The sequence below is a fragment of the Halichoerus grypus genome, chromosome 1, assembly GCF_964656455.1.
Source record: "Halichoerus grypus chromosome 1, mHalGry1.hap1.1, whole genome shotgun sequence".
In the NCBI taxonomy this organism is placed as follows: domain Eukaryota; kingdom Metazoa; phylum Chordata; class Mammalia; order Carnivora; family Phocidae; genus Halichoerus; species Halichoerus grypus.
The window spans coordinates 47,825,512-47,850,309 of NC_135712.1; the positions used below are offsets into that span (position 1 = coordinate 47,825,512).

The window sequence follows — 24,798 nt, forward strand, 5'->3', positions numbered from 1 at the left end:
CCACCTCCAGTCTTTGGTTCCTCTGGACTGAGTGGTGTTTTGGCAGAGGGGTACAGATAATCTGTTACAGTTGGTGCTATGGAATAAACAGGGAATGGCTGGTTAGTGGTGGACAGGGCATCACACACTGTCATAGGACACTGTATTTAATTTGAAAACAGAGGTTTGTTATCTTAAGTTGGTACATTCATGAGAATACATAACATTTAGGTAGATTAGGAAGATGACTGCAATTTTAGAGGGCAGAGATGAAGGTGGAAAATCAAGGCAGTGTTCAGCGTGGGCACGTGCACACACACCACAACCAGCAGTGTCTTCAGCAACTTCTACCTGGAGCAAAGCAGGTAATGTCACTTCCTTACATATTTTAAGGATTCTAGTAAGAAAAAGACAAAGAGTGAGTCCTTGAAAAGCAGAAGGATGAATCCTAAAAACAACAGAAACATGAAAACTAGGATGTGCATATTCATATTTAAAGAATGGTCAGAATATTAAAAAATTAAATCTCACATTCAGAGTGAAAAGGAGCTAAGGCAATTGTGAAACTTGCATAGCAATATACAGGCACCAGCACAACGTGCTGTATGTAACATGTGACTTTTAAAATTCACTGGATGAGCACAGACAAGATGTGAGGAGCTACGAAATGTCACAAAGCGTGAGGACATCCAAAGATGACTTCGGCAATGAGATGGAAATGCACATATATCTGACTGCTCACTGGGAAACATTTTTACCTAGAGCTTCCTTTGATGACTCAGTGCTTAATGTAACCGATTCCAGGACTTCAGAAACTAGCAAAGAACACAAAATGATACAATTGATCAAGGATGGTTTGTCGGCAGCATCAAATGAATGCATACAAATTAAGTATTTAGAAAAGTGTCTTATGGGGCACCTGGGTGGCTCAGTTGGTTAAGCAACTGCCTTCAGCTCTGGTCATGATCCTGGAGTCCCGGGATCAAGTCCCGCATTGGGCTCCCTGCTCAGCAGGGAGTCTGCTTCTCCCTCTGACCCTCTCATGCTCTATCTCATTCTTTCTCTCAAATAAATAAATAAAATTAAAAAAAATTGTCTTGCACCTATAGATGCTCAATGTTAGCTGTTAGGATAACAACAATATTATTAATGACACTAGGGAAGCTCCAATAACTGAACTGAAGTCACAATTTTCTAACTGTTGTAGGTAACTATTAACAATCAGACGTTTACTGTCATGAGCACCAAAATGTCATTTAGCTAATTACAAGATGCACAAAGGAGATGAAAAGAAATTATAATCCTATGCTAGAAAAAAAGTAAGATCTTGTGTTTCAAAATATATGTCAGGGTTAGCAACCACAATGCTAACTTAAAATATTTGTTTTCAATTTTGAAGGGCAATATTGTATAGGGTAGTTTTGTTATCTTTACTGAAGTGAGCACTTTCTCCTTCCTTGATGGTCACAACTGAACTAGCATTCTTTTCACATAGCAGAGCACAAATTTAACTTATTACTAAAGAGAACTACAAGTTTGTAGTGAAAAATAAGAATAAAATCAGTTCTTCTAAGTGGTTTTATTGACTAGTTAATCACATACTTGATTATTCTCTATGTGATACAGAGTAAACACAATGAAATGAAGTATGTTTATCAGTTCAATAGCAATTACTATGAATAAATTACCAAGTTAATACTAGTATGCAATCATGGAAAGAGCATGTATGGTATATAGAGTTATTAAATGTGTATTATTATTTGCTTTTTTTATATTTGGAAATCAACACTTGGAATAACTTGGAATATGTCCCTTGAAGCTCACATTGTACCCAGACAGATAAAACAGTCTAATTACCAGGTTGACTCTGTGTCATTTCTAGGCTTGGTGATGTCACTGGTTTCAAAATAAGAGTTTGCAGTTCAGTGGGAGCTGAAAGAAGAGCATCTAAGTTGTCAAAGTAATTACAGATATTTCACAGATTTTAGATAAAGGTAGCAATGAACTGAAATGCATAGATCTTCAAAATCACAGGGTTATGGAGAGCCATGCAGAGTATACATTATTTAAAGCAGCGAATGGCAAACTATGGTCCTCCCAATCCAGCCCTTTGCCTGACCTGTGAGCTAAGAATGGCTTTTGTATTTTTCTATGACGGAAAAAAAATTAAGAGTAATATTTTATGACATGTGAAAATGGTATAAAATCCAAGTAATGCTTTATTGGAACACAACCACACCCACAAACTAAGATGATTCAAGGCATATTTACATATCATTTACATATTGGTTTTGGTTGCCTTCAATTGAGATACTACATTAGAATCAAGTATTTGTGACAGAGACTGAATGGCCTACAAAGTATAAAATATTTACCATCTGACATCCTTACATAAAAAATCTGAAAAAAAAATAGGTTCTCACTGACTTTTATATCTGAATCTGAATTCCCACAGGGGTTTCTAAGAGCTTCCTACTGCTGATTTTATGAGTTTATCATTACCAAAATGTTTAGTACCATCTAGGAGTGCTTTGTTCTGTGTTCTAGTTTGAGTTTTCATTTTATTTTTGCTATTCCTACCCTTCCATCTACTAATGCAAAAAACTGAAGTTATTTCAAAGTCCAACTGTTATCTATCAGTCCACATAGATCTTTGACTTCTTTAAATATTTTCTCTCTATATTTTTAACCACTCAATAAGCTGCTTCTATATGAGCAAATTGCCTTATATCTGAAACAAAAACAAAAACCCCTTGAAAACAGGGTTTCCTCACAATTCTATCGTACTCTTTTCAAGAACTAAAATCTGTTCTTACTTTTGATCTCTACCTCTGTTCCTCACCTCACCCCACTCCACTCAACTGTTAATATGGTACTGGGAACACAGAAGGCAAGGAAATTTTTGTTTACTAAGCCAAAGAAGTACTGCTAATTTTTAAAAAGATAAATGGAATGGTAAGAGAATTGAATAAGATGCAACTTTTGTTGGAGACAATCCTTATGCAGGACACATGATGATTTTGGCTACCCTAGATCTCCCCCAACCATGAACCTTCTGGTCAATATGCAATTGTAAAGATGCTAACCACAATTTGTGCCTCCTCTCTCTTAGAGGGCATAGAGATGGGAAGTGAAAGTTAACAAGCTACATCATTGTCACTCCTGGGATCCAACTGCAATAAGCTAGAAGGACTCAAACTAGGAAATCATTGAGTTTCTTGGTTTCAACTGTGAAACTTTGGGAAGTTTAAAGTTTGGGAGGAGAATGGATTTTTTTCCCCCATGTTTTTGAAACTAAAGGAAGAAAATCTTGGGTTGCTATTGTGTTTATAGGTCTAGAAACCTCAAAAGCATTGTATATAGACCTGTTTTCTAAGACATATTAGATTTTCTTGAGTTTATTACCTAAGTTTGAAAATTTTTACTTTATGAATCTAATTTGCTTCTTATCACCACTAAGGGTGTTTTGAAAATGAAAATAAAAAAATTTATTAATTAAAGGAATAGGAATAGATATCAATACAATTAGATGCTCAGAAATTCCTACTTGGTAAAGATTAAGAACCAATACTAAACTGTGGTAGAAGATAAAGAATAACCAAATTCACCCATGGTGAGGAAATCCTGTTAACTTAGATGTACTAGGATTGGCACATCCAGGAAGCAATTTTTTTTGGATAATTTAAAGGGAAGAAATCATCTTTTAAATTAGGAAGAGAATAATGAGAATGTCTCAAAAATCTTATAGAAAATAAGTTGCTCAGAAAAATTTCATGGTATTTAATTATCATCATTTTATAGCTCTAAATACCAAATAGATGGGTTGTAATTTGGACTTCAGACACTTCCCTGCATCAGATAATGAAATTTTAAATGGGGTTTCATGGCAGATAGATTTCCTCACCTGGGTCCAGGGACATCTGTTAAAAACAAGAGGTAGCACTTCAATTAAGGATCTTGACTAAGATTCTTAATCTTAAGATGAAGATTAAGATGAAGTATGAAACAAAACAACAGCAGTCTAAGGAAGCAGGGGCAACTCTGGCCATGACAGCGATCGACTATCATATGAATAAAAAAGCATATGATGAGGTCACAAAAATCATTACCTAATGTTGTTTCTGGAGCCTCAGAACTATGAATAACAGGTTCAAAGCTTGTAGCAGGAACTAACCAAAAGCAACAACAACATGAACATGAGAAAGTTTAAACACATGTAGAAAATCTTAATTTTTCTTTCAAAACTTTAGTTTCAAATGACAATTTTTTTAAACTTTTGAATTGACAGGAAGCAGTTTCTTTTTGAGGAACTGGTCACACTAGTTAGGAACTATTCATTGTAGAAGGTAGTCACAACCTTTAAATTCTGCATGAGGTTTTTCTAGGTGTTTGATTTTCTGATTCTAACCAATATGAAAGCTTGCTTTGGAAATTCTGTTTAGGCAATAGATATATGAAAATATGTATGAAAGTAACTTGTTGCAGTTTTTGAAAGCTGAAAAAAATACCTATGCTTATGTAACCATGACCACAATAAATAGACCGTGTGTTTAAATGCAGATATAGCAATAAATAGCTATGAGTAACTATGCCAATCTTGCTTTAAACACATCTTTAAAGAGACCAAAAATTTCACTCAAAAATTACTTGCTAACCATACCTCATGCTTTGACTTTTAGAGAACATGAAGACTGTTGCTTCCCATCAGAAGCATTTCCCTGAGACCCCACTGGGATGGACTGCTAGGGTTCACCCCTCAAACCATGGAATAACATATTTACCCTGTTTGGTCTGAGGTGCCTCAGGGCTTGATGTGGTTTTAGGTCTGGGACGTGGACGACGGGTTCGTTGTACTGTTTTAGGAGCTGAAGGATGAAACTTCAGATTACTCCAGTGAAGGTGGTTTTGGAAATAAGGCTCTAGATTTTCTAAAATGCATCATATTGCCTTGAAGTTTAAGGCATATGTATCTCAAGATTGAAATATTTTCTCCTATTTTGTTAACTATTTTTTTAATCACCGAAGATTCTTGAGAGATAAAACTCACACATAAAGTTAAGTCAAGGAGTGAGCAAACTCATAAATCTCTAGCTTTAAAAGAAGGTAATTACGGACTCTACTGTAGGTAGCAGGGTTATAGGTTCACACCAAGAAATAGAACTTTTCCAAAGAATCTATGATACCATGCGAATTGTTACCATTTGTTTGGTCAAGAGAAGATACAGACATTACCGACTTTAAAACTCAGCTTTAAATTTGAGCTCTGTTTAGACAAAAATACATGAAACAGGTTCAAGATTACATGGTTGACAGATATTCCTAGGTCCATGCATAACTTTTAAAAACAATAGATAACTTCTTTTAAGAGTTTTCAGTGCCCTTGGGGCGCCTGGGTGGCTCAGTCATTAAGCGTCTGCCTTTGGGTCAGGTCATGATCCCAGGGTCCTGGGATCCAGCCCCAAATCAGGCTCCCTCCTTGGAGGGAAGCCTGCTTCTCCCTCCCCCACTCTCCCTGCTTGTGTTCCCTCTCTCGCTGTGTCTCTCTCTGTCAAATAAATAAATTAAATCTTAAAAAAAAAAAGAATTTTCAATGCCCTTAAGAAGAAAAAAAAATGAAGTTGAAGGACAGCAGATTACAAAACAGTTTTATAAAGCTGGTGACGAAGTGATTATGATTATGATAGAATGGGTTGATGATGAGCAGGAAAAAACTGTTGAGGAATGCAGAATATCATTACCTAATGCTGTTTCTGGAGCCTTGGTTCTAAGAGTGATGGGTTCAAGGGCTGTAGGAAGAACTGGTAAAAAATAATAAAATAAACCAAAGAGATTTTAAAAATTCACTTGAAGACTAACCGCAAAAGTCAATTTTTAAGCTTCAGGACTGACAGAAAAGAAACACTTAACTCTGAAGATTTGACCATACTCTGGCAAAGTACCCATTAATCTCATAAAATAGATACAGCATTGTACTCTGTGAAACATCACTGTGATCCATAAGAAGTTCTCCTAGATGTTTGAATATCTGATTATTGCTAATATGCAAAACTTTGCTAGACTAACTTTTTTACACATTTTTATATATTTATACTTTTCTAACTCTACTGGAAAAAGCATTTGTCATTCTACTTCTGTACAAGTTGAGACAAATGCTTATTAAATAATCATAGGTATAATAATGAGCTTATTTATTTGAAAGCATGAGGATCAATACATAAAGCAGTGTGCTCATCAATGTTTCAGAGTAGTCTTTGACTCAAGAAAAGTTAAGAAACACTGTTAAATTCTCTTAGCAAAGAAGAAAGAATCATCCTACTCTATCATGAAAGCCTATCATTTAAACTTTCAAGACTTAGGCACATTTAAAATTTTGACAATTAACTAAAAACATCATTTTTTGAAACAATAGATCCATCAGTATAATCACACAGATCCTAATGCAATAAAAAATGATTCAAGAACATGGTATTTCTGCAATCAATGAAGGGTAAGCAGTGCAAATAAGGGATGGAAATTCATGTTTGAAACAAAGCTTAAAGTAGTCAGTGCTGTTTTGGCACATACACATGATCACATGAAACAACAATGAACAAGTTACATGGCAGTTTGATGCCTTGAAATTAGCATATTCACAGTTTTCTTAAGTTTAACAGATGATATAGAGCTTAGTGTAATTGCAAGATGAAGACTGCAATGGAAGACAACAGAGGGTGTTAAAATGGTTTTAAGATGCAGCAGGACCTGTGGCCACAATGGTATGACAATGAGCAGAAAAAGCACTATTTGAAGGACACATATTCTCATTACCCACGATTTCTGGAGCTTTAGTTCTAAGAGGGCCAGGTTCAAGATCTGTAGTAGGAACTAATGAAAAGCAATGAAATAAACACTTGTGAAAAGTCAGCAAATTAAATCTAACCAGTATAACATTGCTTCAATAAATGTATAGCAACTAAATTTTTTTCTGAAATTAAATACTTAAAGATTTGGCCACCCTATAACCAGGTAAACATTCTTTTAGGAAATAGTCAGTGATAGCCTACATAGTCTGCTAAGCATCTCAAAGTCAACACAATATTCTCTTAGGTGTTTAAGTACCCAATTCCAACTATTGCCCTAGGAAACTTGTTTAAACATTTTACCAGATATATACTAATAAAAGTGTTCTCGCAATTGTTGCCTTTTCTGTGGAAGCTTTAAGAAGATAGGATATCTAAATAAGATGGATACAGTAAATGGCTTTTATGTTTGAAAGGAGGCATAGAAAAGAACAAAGCAAAACTAACCACGTTCATCTTGTTGAGAACTCATAAGTAGAAATAGGCTGAGAACTCACATGATGCAAAGGCATTCAACTAATTAGGATAAGCAACAACCACTCAGTGTGTGGTGCCCAGTAGAGCAGCTCTCTGCTCTAAACACAAAAATGTGGTACCCTCTACATGTGGAAGATGTTGCAGGAAAGACCACTAATGCTTCTAGGTTCAGATCCAAACTTCTGAGTCATACCTTCAAGAACTTTCTTCAACTGCTCTTATGGACCCTTCCAAACTCACTACTATCATTACCACTTAAAAGCAGTACTTCCCTTGTTCCAGGAGGCCTGTGCCCTCAGGCTGGCCTCAATACCTGCTTTCTTTTTGCCTCTCTTCAATTCTAAGATTTCCCGCTTTCTTCCTAACTCCTTATTCCTGCCCTTCACAAACTTCTCTCTAAGTGCATAGATGTTTATAACACCTGCAAAAAATAATCTTGATTGGCATGACACATTGCCTTGGTTCAATCTTTGAATGTTTCCTACTGGGGCAGGTTTTGACTTTGACTATAGTACAGACTGAGAAGTAAAAACAAGCTACCTACATCTGTGATAACCTCACAGCTGTTGATGTAGCTCTGGGGGGAAATGAAAGGCACTTAATGTTTCTTAAAATAAAGATAATTGGTTCTATTTAAGACATTTTGTCTTCTAGAGAAGTATGGAATGAAATAAGCAAGAGTAATAAAATACATATTAAAATAAACGATCTTCATGCACAAAGCATGAGGAATCCATTTGCCATAGATGTCTCCCCAAACAATGTTTTCCTTTGCTAAGTCAATGGTGGGATCAGTGTAGATCATCTTGTGCCTTCACCAATACTGGGCTCACATGGGCTATCACTCCTCCCACCGGCATCAATCCCAGAATCCCAAGAGCTGGTAAGATTCACTCCTTTAACCAGAAACCCACAATTACCCAGTTTTGTTTGAGGTGCTTCAGAAGTTGGTGTAGTTTTATGTTTGGGATGTGGACGACGGGTCCGTTTTGATGTTTTAGGAGCTGAAGAAAGAAAACCTTTGGTTACTACAGAGTCCATAGTTTAGAAGCTAAGGGTAGCATGACACATGACTCCAGATTTTCTAGTTACTACATTAGTAAATTTGTCTTATCAACCTTTTAATTTGAAACTTTCACCCTTAATATAATAATATATATTCTTTTATAAATGCAAGTTCATTGAGAATGAGTCATACAGCATTAAGTTATTAATTCAAGAAGTGAAATAGTGTTCATAGTTCTCTTCTATTGAACAAAAGGGGTAAGTCCCACCGCGGAAATATTATGGGGCAGCCATAGTCAGATACAAACTCTGACAGCTTACTAAGATAAGGCCATATAATTAATTAAAATATTTATCAAAGGACAGATATTAGAGAGTTAAAAAAAAAAAAAAGTAGAACTTTAGATGCACAAAGAAACTTCCTGATACCATAACAGTCAGTAGCGTCAAAGGAACTGCTTTTTAAACCCAGCTTTAACAAAACATGGTTAAAAAGCACATGAGATGACAGAACAATTCAGGTGGTTACTTGTACAACAGATGACCTGAGTTAGGTTTATGCATAACTCTCTTAAAAAGAAGGGATAACTTGTTTTAAGAGTCAGAGTCCTCAAAACTTTTAGGATGAAGAATTTCATGGAGTGACAACAGAGGATGATGTAGTCCTTATGAAGTAAAAGAACCTGTAGCTATGATGTTGATGGAATGAGTCTGACAATCAGAATGGAAGGTACTTACTGAGGAGCATGTGTTATTACCTTGTGTTGTTACCCATGTCTCAGTTCTGAACACAACAGGTTCAAGGTCTGCAGTAGGAACTGACCAAAAGTATTAAAAATAAACAAAATGATTGCTTAAAAATTTAAAAACCCTCAAAACATTTACTTCAAAATGAATCTTACTCATATACTTTCTAGAACTATGTAGCAACTTCTAAAAACTGTTCAACTAAAAAAGTAGACCACCGATTTCCTAAAATTTGGCCATACCTAAGTGAGGTAACTATTTCCTTATTCCTCCTTTGATGATCTGATTCTAACTAATGAGTCAAAGTGGGATGTGTGGATATTACTAACAACTTAACTTTGGAAAGAAAGGGAGGCTGCAGCATGATGAATTGAGCAGGTTATCCCTTCATTCTAAGCAAAGAAGGAACATGCCTTCACGTGCAACAAAGAGCTTACTGATGTCCACTTGATCAAACCTCAACTGCTCCATCAGATGCCTAAGAATCTCCATCATGAGAATCCATGGACCAATCAAGATTCAGAAAGATTTGACTATCACTGTCTAGTGAGACATCTTTTATACTAGTACTACAGTTAGACTTTCTCCTTTGGTTGGTCTCACTTATATCCACACTTTCTGATTTTATTCCTACCTCTCTTTCTACTTATCTGTGTACTACGGTGGTTTCAAGGCTCCACTGTTTCTTTATCTTTTCCAGATCTACATATTTATGTACCTAGCACATTTTGTTGATAGCACCCAGAAATCAATCTTGATCTTGTCTTTGCATACATGCTGTTTAATGCCATCTATCTTATCTATCTTTTGTTCTCAACTTTCTTGCAGGTTTGAGAACTAAAACATGTCTCCCACACCTAATTTATACCCCCAAAGGTGCTAATATGACCTGGGGATACTGAAGATACTATTTGTTAATTTGAACTGAATATGCCTAATTTTTCTAAAGAAGTTTTATTTTCAAGACATAAATGGAAATTAATAAAATGTACAGTGACAGAATAAGATTTCACTCAAGAAGCATGAGGCATTCAGTTGCCCCACAGATTTCCCCCTACTGTGTTCCTCTTGCCATCTCTATAGTGGGAACTGTTGTTTAACACAAGTTATATCTTTACTTTTATGGGGCCTATTCATTACTTGCAAACACTGGAATTACTCTTGAGACCCTGCTGGGTTAGGCTGCTGAAGCTCTAAACCAGGAACACTTGTTTACCTGGTTTGGACTCAGAAGCTTCAAGACTTGGTGTGGTTTTTGGTCTGGGACGTGGACGACGTGTCTGTTGTGATGTTTCAGAGGCTGAAGGAAGAAATTGTAGGGTTACTACACAACCACATTACTTCTGTTCTGGAAGCAATGAGAGGTGAAAATATGATTCTAGATTTTCTACAATTTGTTAGACATGTGCCTTTCTAGTTTGAGATTTTTGTCATGTATACTTCTTATATAATTTCTTTTATCATAGAAGATTCTTTGAAGAAAAAAATCCCTCTTTAATTCAAGAAATAAAGATTAGTAATTATAATCGAAGTGTCATAGAGTGGGTTGATTGGGCAACATAAAGGTTAAGAACCATTGCTAAATTTTAATGTATTATGAAGGATGGTCATATTAAATCTGAGATTTATAATTCAATTTTTTCATCTTTCCACACTTTCTATGTAACTACTAAAACAAGAACACATCATTACCTAAATAGAAATAAAACAAAACAGTATCACACAAATAGAAAAAAAAAAAAGATAGAAACATAAGTGTGAGATAAATGGATCCTCTTGGCCCCATGATAGCCATTATTTGGCTTATCTGCCTTTATAGATAAGAGGTAGAAACCCATGTTTCTACCTCTTGTATGTTTGAAGACGAGGTTTTTTTTTTTTTTTACCACCAAGATTGCTTAAATAAAACACAAAATAACGTGAAAAAATTTCAAATAGGTTACATGGCAAATAAATGTCCTGAAGTACGTTCATGTATGACTGGTTCTTAAAAATGGCAGATAAGTTTTAAGAGTTTTCATAATTTTAAGAATGTAAATGAATGTCCAAAAAGAATGACATTTGGTCACATAAAGCAAGATGAAACTCTAGGTTTGACAAAAGAAGAGTAAGTCTTGTTGAAAAGATAATATATTATTACCTAATGTTGTTCCTGGGGTCTCAGGTTCAAGAACTGTAGCAGGAACTGCCCCCAAAATACAGTAAATCAAAGAAATTTTAAAACACATGAAAAGTCAGAACATTCACATCTAAGCAAATCTACTTGTGTATCAATCCTTCTACAAAAACAAAGAAAAAAAAATTAACCTCCTAACTGAAGGAAAGAGTAGGTGATTATTCTTTGAAGATTTGGCCAAACTATAGTCATGGTCTTAGGCTTAGCCTTTGAACTATCTTGATTGTCTTAAAGAAGTCAACATGAAATTCTGCTAGGTTTTAGCTAATGGATTCTGATATAGAAAACTCTGCACTAGAAAATATTCTTATTCATTGACCTAACGTGCAGTTAGAAAAGAAATTGTCTTAAAAAATCTGATCAATCTGTATTTCTATGGAAGCTGAAAATGTGCACTTACTATGTTTAAGTAAACATGGATACAATAAACAGTTTATAAGTTTGAAACAGATATAAAAGTTAATCATTGAAGTGGACTATGTTGATCATTCTGAGAACTCATCCAAACCATGGCATGTAAGAGAGCAGAATAAAGATGGTCACTCAGTCTGTAATACTCAGGAGAGCCTCTGTCTGGCTGAAGCCCAGATAAAGCAGAAATCAAAGACAGTTGATGTCTCTGTATCAAATCTAAGCTCCTGAATTAGGTCCTCAAAATTCTCTTTCAGTTGGCTGTCTGGACTCTTCCAAATGCAGCATCATCAATAACCTTGTTTTGGCCATCTGGAAGTAGGACAGTCTGTTTTAGGCACACTGGACTGCCATTGTGGCTACCCCTCTACCACCTTACATGTCTAGCCCTTCTGCCTTCGTTCACTTTTCCCTCCATTCACTGAAATCCTGTAGTAGGCCCAACGTCCAAGTCTAGTCAACCTTGATCTTTTCCTATGCAAGGTCAATATTTAATGTACCATGCAAACATATACCCAACTCTACTGTTTTAGAAAGTCTCCCACTGCTGGCATATCACCCACAATTGTCAATATCGGTCCAGAAATATACAAGGGACTTATAATTTTTTGTTTACTTGAACTGAATATATTGGCTCTGCTAAGGAAGATGTATAATTAAAATTTGAATGGAAGTTGATAACAAGAAATATACTAAATGCATATCAGAGAAGACTCTCACATAGAGTAAGATATTCTGGTACCAAATACATTGCACCCAGCCACATTCTCTGACACCTGGGCAAAGCAGACATTACTGATCATGGCTCATGACCTCACACTTAGAGTCACTAACAGCTTGGCACTGTTTTGGGTTCCTACTGGGACAGACTACTTGGGCTCACCCTTAAACCAAGGAATCACACATTTACCGGATTTGGTCTGAGGTACTTGAAGGCTTGGTGTGGTTTTAGGTCTGGGATGTGGACGACGGGGTCTTTGTGATGTTTTAGTAGCTGAAGAAAGAAAAGCTTTGTGTTACTCTAGGTTTTAAGGCTCTGGATTCTGAGGAGAGGTTTTTCCAAGAGCTGTTAAGATTTTCAAAAGTTACAGGAAATTTTCTGTAATTTAATATTTTTAATCTTTTTATGCCAATGTGTCTTCTTTTTATCATTGTTGGTATTTTGCAGGCAAGCTCATGTATATAGTTCAGTTGTTCATTCAAGGCATAAAGATTAGCACTTGTAATTAAACATTCACAGAATTTCCTCATTGGGGAAAAAATGGGAAGGAGGGCTCAACTCTGGTGCAAGGGAGGGGAGGTTAGGGTCACACTGAGGACTTATAATTTAAAATTTTGGATTTAGGTAATTTCCTATTTGTCAAGTTAGTAATAAAACATGTCATTACTTAAAGCACCAACAAAGAAACAAACATATCATGCAAATAATTTTTTAAAAACTTAGCAACCTAGACGGGCAAAGGAGCGTAAGAATAGCTATTACTGTTGATCAGCCTAGATAAGAAACAGATCCCAATTTGTTTTAAATTTGACTTTAACACAGAACACTGTTCAACGAAGCACGAGATAACATGACAATGACAAACGTACCAAATGGCACCAATGTTTTGGATTATCTGCTCTCATAAAAACAATAGGAAACTTGTTTTTAAGAGGCTTCAGGATTCTTCAGATGAAGTGACTGAATGGCAACAGGGGATGATGGTGGCTGTCTCATGAAGGAGGAAAAGCCAGGAAATGGAGACTGAATGGAATGTACAATGAGCAGCAAAAGCATTTGGGAATTGCACAGAATCATTACCTAATATTGTCCCAGATGTCTCAGTTCTAAGAGTAACAGGTTCAAGGTCTGTAACAGGAACTGAAGTAATAAAATAAGCAAAAGAGGTTTTTAAAAAATGTATAAGGAGGGGCACCTGGGTGGCTCAGTCAGTTAAGCGGCTGCCTTCGGCTCAGGTCATGATCCCAGGGTCCTGGGATTGAGCCCCACGTCGGGCTCCTTGCTCAGCCAGGAGCCTGCTTCTCCCCTGCCTGCCATTCCCCCTGCTTGTGCTTGCTTTCTATCTCTCTGTGTCAAATAAATAAAATCTTAAAAAAAAAAAAATTAAAAAATGTATAAGGAGCTATGAAATTCACTTCAAAATGTATTTTGCCAGTGTGACATTTCATCTAGAATTATTACTTTATTTCTAGATGAAGTGGACTGTAGAGTGAACTCTGTCTCCCCCAAATTCCTCTGTTGAAGCCTTAACTCCCAAATGTGACTGTATTTGGAGATAGGAGCTTTGAAGAAGCAATTAAGATTAGATGGGGTTTTAAGAGTAGGTCCCTAATCCAGCATGACTGATGACCTTATTAGAGAGACACACAAGGGATGCTCACACACAGAGGAAAGGCCATGTAAGGACACAGCAAAATGAGGCCATCTACAAGCCAAGGAGAAAGGCCTCAGGAGACATTAAAACTGCTAATACCATCATCTTAAATTTCCAGCCTCCAGAGCTGTGAGAAATCGATTTCTATTGTTTGAGTCACCCAGTCTATGTTGTTACGGCAGCCTTAGCAAGCTAGTACAAAGGGAAATCAATTGTTTTGTCCAGACTTTGCTAAACTACAGTTCAGGACTTCTTCATCTCACGAGACAGTCATTACTTGTAGTCTCTGTTTAGCACCACAAGAGGGAAACCGTTCTACTAGTTAGTACTTGATTATTTGCATCTAACATGGTAGACTCTAGGACATTTTTAGGCTTTTACCTAAATACATTCCTAAGCATCTTGAAAAGCATGTAAAAGACTAACTTGCATTTTAGTGGGTGCTGAATAAAGAAGACATCTACTATGTTTATCAAATTATGGTTGCAGAAAGAGTTCCTACAGATCCAAGCAGCCATCACACAAATAACCAAAAATGGCTATGATGATCTTGCTGAGAACTCAGCTTTGGAAAGATCTTGTGACTTGTGTCCAAAGAAAGGTATTCAAGAGGACTAGGTCAGGGGCACCACTCAGTCTTTGGCATCCAGTAAAGCAGCCGTCCACTCTCGGTACAGGGGAAACTTCATCCAGTGTGGAAAGAAAAGTTTTCTCATGCTCGTGAGAACAACATCAGACTCCTGAATGGAACATTCAAGCCATCCTTCAATTTCTTGTGGTTTTATCCAAATGCCGAATCACCAACAAGAGGTTTTGACTGACTCTTCAAAGAAGAAGAACCTCTGCCCCTCTAGTTCCCGCTACATATATATATATATATATATATATATATATATATATATATATATCCTATTTTTTTTTGTCTTTGTTCACTCTCACCTGTCCACTTGTACAAATTCTGATGTGACATCAAGACTTAAACTCCTTTCCTGATCTACTGAGGTCCAAAATGACGCTTCACTTCTTTAAGACCTTATATGATGAGTCTAACACTTAATGTTGAAATACACCCCAAAATCTTCAATTTGCAAAAACACCCTGCCTTATTTTCCTTCTGTAGTCTTTTCATGCAGGAAAAGGTTCTGTGTTCAGCTAGCCTGAAGATGAAGTAAAACGTGTTTCCTACTACCCTGAGCTAGAGGAAACATTATGTATCTTCCAAACATGTACTACTCGCCAACCCTGAAGGGGGAAGGACTCTTCATGATTCCCTCACTAGAGGGTATGTGGGTTTACATTTTCAGCCAGTAACAGGCTCTCAGGCTCCTGAAACCAAGGACTGAGGTTTCATCTGGTGTAGTCCCAGGTTCATCTGGACTTGGGGTGGTTTTAAGTTTGGTTTGTGAATGAAGTGTCCATTGGGATGTTTTTGGAAGTAGAAAAAGATAAAGTTTATGGTTCTGCAAATTATGAGGTTAAAAAAAATTCTTTGTTTTCTACAGCTTGACAGATTTTTCTTGAGTTTCATAAAATTTATGTTTCTAGTGTGAAAAATTTGCCCCTACTGTGCTACTGTATCTTCTTCTGTTATTGATACTTTGGGGGGCAAAATTGACATAAAAATGAGGTTATTAATTCAGAGAGTCAAGATTGGTATTTTTTATCATTTTTTAAAAGATTTTATTTTTTAAAGTAATCTCTACACTCAATGTGGGGCTCAAACCTGTGACCCCAAGATCAAGACACACACTCCACTGACTGAGCTAGGCAGGCACCCCTTTATCATATTCTCCTAGGGTCCCCCCACTGCATTAAAAAGGTTAAGAATCATTTCTAAACTATGGTGGAGAGTAAGGGGTAGTCAGATTTACCCTAAGGATGGGACTTACTATTTAAACTTACTATCCTTGACTACATTATCTGTTAGACAATTTACTAAAAACATGTTACTCAAAAGTTAACAAAAAAACAGGTAGATAAAAAAGATATATGTACAAAGGATATATTAAGAAACTTCCCTGTCACAGCTTGGTTAGCATAGATCAGGATCGGGTGCTCACATGAATATATGAAATTTGCCTTAACAGAGAATTCAGATTAAGCTGAAAATAGAAGGTGGCATGAAAAAAATTTAAAGTAAGTTACAGGGTGGGAAGATATCCCAAACTAGATTCAGGCATGAATTTCTTAAGAACAAGAAGTAATTTGTTTTATGCATGTTCAACTCAAAAGATAAAGAATGTAAGTGAATGGCAATGAGTGGAATGGATTTGACAATGAGCAGGAAAAGCTCTTGCTGAAGGTTAGAAAGTGGCATTACCAAATGCAGTCCCTGGAGCCCCTTTCATAGGAGTGACTGGTTCAAGGACTATAGCAGAAACTGACACCCCCAAAAATAAAAAAATAAAAAAAATAAATGTTAAACATTTATACAATCTCAGAACTGCAAAAATAATTGCACCTAAGTAATAATTTGAATTGTCTAGAGTACAAAGCAAAATCTATTAACTTTCTGAGTTGAGGGATATGGAGTCTCTCTGCACTTGGGTACCAATTTATCACTTAGTAGGGGTTATCTTTGTAGTAGACAATTGTCCCTGTGAAGTGCCCGTGAAGTGTCTCACTCTTTCATGATCCTAGTGTCAGTGTACAAAATACCTAGTGTACCAAAATAGACCATACCAATCTTGCTGAAAACTCATCTTTGGAAAGAGACAACGAACTTTGCCTAATAGGATTAGGCTTTAGGATTAGGCTTAGGCTCTTAAGAGAGCAGGATAAGGGACAGGCTCTCAGTCTGAGCTTTAGCAGGGTAAGCAGGGAAAGCATGACCATATACAGATACTGATGATTCTCACATGAAATTCAAACTCCTAAGTCCAACATTCAAAATACCTTTTCAACTGGTCCTTTGGGCCCATTTAGCTGCAGCAGCCTCAATGAAATGTTCTGATCAACACTTAGAAACCTGACAGCCTTAACTGCTCAGAGAAGCCTCTCTCTCCTCATTGGCCCTCCACACATGTCCTTCTTTTCTGTACTTCTCCATCCTTCTTCTCCCCAGCCATCCAAATCTACAGTGATTTCAACACTCAATCCTTCCCTGATTATTGTTTCTTTAAATCAAGGGTTGACAAATGATGGCCCATAGGCCAAATCTCACCCATGGCTTATTTTCATATAGCCCATGAGAGCTAAGGGTGACTTTTTCCATTTTTTAAGTGGTTGTAAAATAAAAAGGAAAAAAGGAAAAATATGCAAAATATGCTCACAAAGCCCCAAATATTGACTATCTAGCCCTTTATAGAAAATGTTTGCCAACTTCTGCCCTAGACCTTCATTATGCCTTAACTTTGTAGTTAACAAGAAATCATCTCTACCTCTTAAACCAATAATTCATTATATGTTAATTAATTGAATTCAAATAAAAAAAATGGAAAAAAATGAAGTACTAACAATAGTGCCTGGCACATAACAACAATTTCTTATTTACCCAAACATACATTCATTCTGTAGCTATTTCATTCTACCACATACGTTTCAATATTTAAAGGATGAATAGAATTGAATGAGAAATCAAACATTTAGAGAGAAGATTCTAATTCACAAGAGTAAGAAACTCAGCTACCACCTAAAGCCCTCCAACCACGTTCTCATTGGCTACTCTAGAGTAGAAAAAGCTGCTAACCCTGACTTGCTCCCTCACTTTCTCTGGACCCCACGGGATGGGCTTAACCAGGATTTACACATTTACCCAGTTCAGTCTGAAGGGCTTCAGGACTCCCTGTGGTTTTCAGGTTTGGGACGTGGATGATGAGTTTGCTGAGGTGCTTTGGGAGCTGAAGGAAGAAAACCTCAGGTTAACAGAGTGTTCTTAGGGCTAGAAGCTGTGAATAGGAGTATACTAGTTCTAATTTCTGAAGCGTCAGAAAATTTTTCCTTTGAGCTTAAAATATTTGCTTCCATTTCAATAACTGCCTCTTTATGTCATTTACACTACGCTGGAAGACAAAAGTCACACAGAAACATGAGTTTTATATCAAGGGTATTTTCATAAGGATCTCTAAATGAAAAAAAGTTCCAAAACTTTACTGAGTTATGGCGGTGGTGGAGAAGGTGTAGGGTAAATTTAAACTAATGATGGCACTTTAAATTCATTAGCATTGAGCATATTTTCTATTTCACCCTTTACTGAAAGAAGACCACATCATTACCTGAAATGGCAAAACAAAACCAATATCATGCACAAAATAAAAATGTAGGAATTTAGATCTGCTCAAGAATTATGTCACACTGTAACAGCTGTGACAATACTCAGCTTAGATCAAGGATAGATATCTTCACCCCCAACCCCCATATGTTTGAAACTCAGAAACAAAAATAGGTTACATGAGATGCCATAAATTCACACGCATTATGTTGCAGACGCATATTCTAGACTAAGTTCATATTTGGCTCTTTTAAAAACAAATGAGTGATTTTCATACTCTCCAATATATTAAGAGTAACTGAATGACAATAGAGGATGACATGCGAGTCCTGTGAAGCAGAAGCAGCTATGGTTATGAAGGTGATGAAATGGGTTTCAAATGAGCAGGGAAAGCAGATGCTGATGGACATAATGTGTCATTACCTAGTGTGGTCTCTGGAGCCTCCGTTCTAAGTATGACTGGTTCAAAGATTGTGGTAGGAACTGATCAAAATCAATGAGAGAAACCAGAGAGATTTTTATGAATGCATGAAATGTCAGAAAATCCATTTTACCAGTAAAAATAATGCTTCTATGCCTTCTAAGGTGGAAAGAGCAGGGAAAAGATGGCTTACACTATGTTTAATACCAAGGAGCAGGAACTAAGGGAGTGGGACGAAGCAGGGGTGGGGAGAAGGGGGTCACCCTAAGGTCTGTTTACCGCACATACTACAGATAGCCAAAAGGAAGCTGATACTACACTCGCTGAGAGACTAAGTCCTTAGCAAAAAGAGTGGCATTTGATATAAAAAGGTAAGGAAGAACCTCTGTTTTTGATACTATATTAGACTAGGTATCCTCGGAATTTAGGGTCCCAACTGGGGTAGACTGCTTGAATTCCTTAAACTGGAAACCACATATTTACCCAGTTTGGTCTGAGGTACTTCTGGATGGGATGTGGTTTTAGCTTTGGGGCGTGGACGACGAGGTCTCTTTGTTGTTGTAGCTGAAGGAAGAAAATTTAGGATTAATATAGTGTTGATGGCTCCATAAACTCTAAATAAGATGATATCACATAGCTAAGCTTTCTAAAATTTGTCAGTTTGAGTGGCGAAAGCTTTGCTACTTTGGTTTGATATTTTCTCCTTTAGTATATTAATAGGTTTCCTTTTAAAATTAAGAGTTCGCCAAAGATTAAAAATTATAATACAATTATGCTTAAGAAATGAAGATGGGGAACTGTCAGTTCTTTGAAAGTGTCCTTAATCCAAAACTGGTTACAAATTGCTCCTAAAATATGATGATGTGAGAGAAGTTCAAACCACCCTAGGGTATTCACTTCTAATTATAATTTAAAATGACTAGGCTTGGGCAAATTTTCCACTTGGTAATTTACTAGAATAAGCATAAAAAATTTGCTGAAACATCCACGAAGTGAAAAAAAGTTAGGGAGAACTTCAAATATAGAAGGTAAGATGGCCTAAAGAAAATTCATGGTATAATCAGTATTGTATTGGTGGCCTGAGGGGATATATGGAGAATCACATTCGGACCTTAGCTCTAACAAACAGTATTGTTTAAACAGAGACTCAGATTGACATGATGCAGTCTGAAGCTGGGATGTGGGGCAGATAATGGTCTTTATCAAGTCCATACACATTTCTGTTAGAAAGAAAGCCTTTTATACTGTAAGCTGAATACTGTAATAGGATGATGACAAATTATGACATCATCATCTATATAGCAGCACAGAGAACTTTGACAATGAATAAGAAAAAGCACTTCTAAAGGACATAAATGATCATTACCTAAATATGTCCCAGGACTAATAGGTTCAGAGTCTGTAGCAAGCAATGATCAAAAGTAATAGAAAAAAGAAATGTTAAACACATGAGAAAAGTCATCAAACTCTCTTGAAAATGAACTTCACCTGGTGGCACAGGTTCTACAACTAAAAAGCAAAAATTTTAAAGTTCTGAGGTGAGGGTACAAAGATATTTGTTCTTATGAAACGGTTATATCCTTAGTATCTCCACATGGCTCCAAGTTTTGTTTTTATATTATCTGATAACACAACAACAATAAAAAAAATGCTGCTTAGAAAGATCTTTAGGCATCTGTCTAGTAACATTAAGAATTAAAAATTATGAGAAAAGAATGTGAAAGTATAATTTACTGGAAAACAACGTCATGATAGATGAAATAGTTGATATTTTTAAGCAGATACCGTAATGAATAACCAAAACAGATTTTTTGTTATTGTTTGTTGTTGAGAGTCCACTTTGGAAGAAGACCAAGACTTCTGTCCAAACAAAGTCATATAACAGAACAAGATACAGAGGATCATTCGGTCTGCAAAACTTGTCAGTGCATTTCTCTGTTATCAGGACAGAAAAGCCTGACCCCAGGAGGATAAGAGAGTATGCTGTAGCTAATTGGCTTAAATCCTATCATTGAAATTAGGCATTCAAGGTCCTCTTCATGGACCCATCTCAAAGGGGTATCACTGACCAAAATTTCTCAGCATAAGCTAGGTGAACATTGTCTTTCCCCTTTCTCCCAATCAGGTTGCCCTTCTAATTCCTATCCTTCTGCTCTCACCCACACATACAGTACCTCCCTGCCTCTGTTTATGCTATTCCTGCCTATCCCCGCAACCGATCTACAAGCTCTATAAATTTCGAGGTCCACATTACACTTACCGGCTTGTGAATCTTTTACTTCTCTAAGAATTAACTATGTGCCTGACAGTTGGTCAAACTCAATAAATATGTTGCTTCTGCCCATATTCTTTTATGTCTATTTATGAACAGTGTCTACATAAGAAATTTCTTTCCTCAACCAAGTGAAGTCATTTGTTATTTCTAAACTATTTTTCACAGATGCTAATGTAGCACTTAATAAAATGTGTGACTAAGTGAACTAAATATGCTAGTTAGATCCTTAACTAGGTAAGTTTTTGATCAACCAGAATCAAAGAGAAAAATATGATTTTTCAGAGAAAGTAAATAAAATACAAAGGTGCCAAGAAGATACCAAGCAGCACAAGGAAATCACAGTTGTTTAAATAGAGCTCCTGTTACTTAGGCTTTCACACTGAAGGGTCCCAAGAGCTATTAGGTGGCAAGTTAAACTGCCACACAAGAATCACATCCACAGGGTTCCACAGGTACCAGGAACCACATATTTACCTAGTTTGCTCTGAGATGCAGCTGGGCTCGGTGTGGTTTTATGTTTGGGACGTGGACGGCGTGTTCTTGGTCGTTGTGATGTTTTTGGAGCTGAAGAAAGGAAACTGGTTAATGTTGTCTTATAACTCCAGAAACTCAAGAAGGATGACACATGGGTCTAGGTTTTCTAAAATTTTGCTAGATTTTTTTAAGCCTTAATAAATTTATCTCTTTGGTTTTGGAATTTTATCATCTACATGCAAGAAATTATGGGGGGGGGTTCACTGACCATTCTTTTGAGAAAGAGTATATAACATTATTCTAATAATCCAAAAAGCTTATTATTATTGGTGTCAGATTTTCAAAAGGGATCCTGACCCCAGAAACACAGCACGTCCATATCAGAGAGGGACCAAGGCTCACCTGCTTTTGGGAGATCGTACTTAGAAATTATTTACCTTAGACATACATCCCATTAAACATTAGAATAAGCACATTTCATTTCTTAAAATCATTGGTAGACAATAAAAATGCCCTATCTTAACACAACCTTCTGTCCATGTCCATAGAATTAAAATTGATGATTTAGAGTAGCCACTCCTAATTGTATTTGAAATTTAGCTTTGCCATAGCACACTGAGCAGAATCACAGGCTCTGTAAAGCACCAATAAAGCTGGATAATATGGAAGATAGATGCTCTATACTAGCTGCATACAGGCTTAACCAAGTAACTAACCGAGTAACTTCTTTTAAACATCCTCAATATTCAAAATGAAGAACAGAGTTGAGTGACAAGAGAGGGCGATGAGAAAATCTTAGAAAAAGAAAACCCCTTGACCAAGTTAGCAACAAGACTAGACAATGGGCAGAAAATGCACTTGCTTAAAGACATAAAAAGTCATTACCCAACATTGTCATGGGACTCTCAGTTCTCAGAGTTACAGGTTCAAGGTCTGTGTCAGGAACTGACCAAAAGCACTAAACAATAGAGATTTAAGAAATATACAAAAAGAAGGAAAATTATCTTGAAAATGAATACCCTGTAATGTTTAAAAAGCCTTTCTGAACACTGTAAAAGTAGTATTTGGTCTCTAATAACTGGCTGTACTCTGGTATCCATTTATCTCATAAAATAGACATACCTTTTGTATTTTGCATCCGTATGAGGCCAATGAAAAGCTTTTATCTGTATTTAATTATCTGATTCCAACTACATTGGAAACTTGGTTCCAAAAACATCTCAGTTGTCTAATATGTATTTTAAATTACTCTGAAAAACTGCAAAAGCTTCTGTTAGTATTTGGAAGGCTTTCACCACCATTGTTATTTGTTTTGAGGAACTGCGGTAGTGAAGAGAATCTTTAAAAATGTTCTCAATTAGCCTGTTTATTGGAGATGTGTGACAGTTATGCAAAAGATAAACTTGTGCCTTTTCTCCATAATAAATGGGGTACTCTTTCTTACTATTTCTCCTTTTTTATTCATTTCAAATGAATAATTTGGAGATAATTGTTCAAGTGGGCAATAGAGATGATTAAGAAAAAAGTCTGAAGAGTAATAATTCAACTTTTTGTCTATATAAACAGGATTCTTATAATTCTATAATATTCTGAAATGACTGAATTTTGCATAGATATGAAATTAATTGTGATGTGTAACTCCTTGGATTTAAACTGGCATCTCTATTTTTCATCAAGTCCAGAAGACTAAATGTAACATTTAACATCTTATCAGTGTTTTCATGATACTGATGTGAGCATTTGTATGGAGACTGCCTTTCGCTGACTAACATGTCACAGCAGTTGGTTTAAGCCACATGTGACATCTTACAGGGAATTAATGGAAAACATGGCCTACAGAAGAGATGGAGAAAGCAAGCACAACAGGATGTAACAATATCCAAAACTGATTGCCTTCAAACAAAAAAGGGGATCCCTGTTTTGCTTGGAAATCAGTGTCACAAGATGAATTTGTCAGCAGAAATGTCTTGGTTCATTTGAATAGTACAGAATCAAAGAGGAAAGGACTTTTGCGAGAAAGGGACAATTAGGTATTGCCTCAAGCCCCAACCAGCTTTTTAACTGCTCCTCTCCCATAACCATAAACTATAGACACATAAAAGCAGAAATCTCAAAGATTTCCTGGATTGCAGGATGGATGTGCTCTCAGCCCCTGCAACTCTTGACAGCGTCAGTTGCTGCAAGGAATCTGAATCCTCTGAAGGTGATCAAAGGAAGAATGACATTCAGGGGTTATAAACTGAGCAGCAGAAGTAAGAATGTCTTTTGATGTTGAAAAGTTCCCTGTTGAAAATAATGAATGAAAAAGATGATGAATGACCATCATATACATAAGAGAATACAGTTGATGACAGAGATGAGAGGGGCGAGCTCAGAGAAACATCAACCAAGAAGGAAGACATCATTACCTATGGTTGGGGAGGGAGCTTCCATCTCAAATGTAACAGGCTCAAAGACTGCATCATAAAAAATAAACAGATACAAGTAAGAAAAATAAAGAGGTCTAAACTTTCAGGTGCTCACTGATGCTTAATTCATAGGATACAGAACTTGGTTTATTCTAAGTTGATATAAATTGCCTTCTTCATAAGCTTATTATGAGAGATACTCTTACTAAATCAGAATTTTGTACTAACTGGAACCTTAGGAGAAAATTTCAATTGCAAAACAGTTGAGTTTTTAGAACTGTTATATAAATATCTTTTTATTTCATAGGAAATCACTTAGGTAATATTGCTGTTTAAAATGTTATTAAGGTATTTTAGAGAAAGTCAATCTCTGAGTATGTGCCTATAAAGCATGAACACAGTGTCAGCCTTCCCAGTCTTACCTAGTGGTGAACGCTAAAATCCCTTTCAAATATGTTCCAGGTACAGAAAAATCAGGTTTCTATTCATTACATACCCAAATTCAGAAAACAAAGTCTAAAAATGTTAAGAAAGTGGAACCTGTCAGACTATCAGATATGAAATTCACTAACTTCCTACCCATTGGTTTGTTCATTTAACAATTGATGTAGTTACTTTGAAAAGATAATGAACAAAATCATATTTTGGTTTCTATGCTTCATACAGTATGGCAAATTGTAAACATTTTCAACAACAATTTCCCAAAGAAAAAGCTTCTTAAACTAAAGCACTGGAAATCATGTTTACCGGGTTTAGTTGGTGGCATAACTGGTTGTGCTGGGGTTTGGGGTTTAGGAAGTAATTTCTTTGGTGGTTTTGAATCTGAAGGAAAAAAGGTCCTATAATTAGTGTCATAGTAGAGCTGTGAATGTCAAGATTAGTGTTACTTACACACCATTTTCCTAGTTATAGATCAAGGCAGTGAAAGTAGTGATTACCAGGCTGGATTTGAGGTGCATCTGGTCTATGTGTGGTTTTAGGTCTTTTGGATGGTTTTGACG

The 24,798-nt window shown here is 36.3% G+C and overlaps 1 protein-coding gene across 1 annotated transcript in view; it reads right to left on the bottom strand.

Moving 5' to 3' along the window:
• Window positions 1-24,798, bottom strand: part of ABI3BP (ABI family member 3 binding protein) — a 240,959-nt gene that overhangs the window by 69,754 nt on the left and 146,407 nt on the right. Inside the window, 22 exon segments of the mRNA XM_078063925.1 lie at window positions 5-76; window positions 738-794; window positions 1,837-1,911; window positions 4,089-4,148; window positions 4,761-4,844; window positions 5,718-5,777; window positions 6,787-6,843; window positions 8,216-8,299; window positions 9,059-9,118; window positions 10,264-10,347; window positions 11,188-11,232; window positions 12,545-12,628; window positions 13,436-13,495; window positions 16,330-16,389; window positions 17,764-17,803; window positions 17,805-17,848; window positions 18,643-18,702; window positions 19,124-19,204; window positions 21,390-21,479; window positions 23,798-23,845; window positions 24,545-24,619; window positions 24,736-24,798. Of these exon segments, the coding sequence (XP_077920051.1) occupies window positions 5-76; window positions 738-794; window positions 1,837-1,911; window positions 4,089-4,148; window positions 4,761-4,844; window positions 5,718-5,777; window positions 6,787-6,843; window positions 8,216-8,299; window positions 9,059-9,118; window positions 10,264-10,347; window positions 11,188-11,232; window positions 12,545-12,628; window positions 13,436-13,495; window positions 16,330-16,389; window positions 17,764-17,803; window positions 17,805-17,848; window positions 18,643-18,702; window positions 19,124-19,204; window positions 21,390-21,479; window positions 23,798-23,845; window positions 24,545-24,619; window positions 24,736-24,798 (1,443 nt within the window).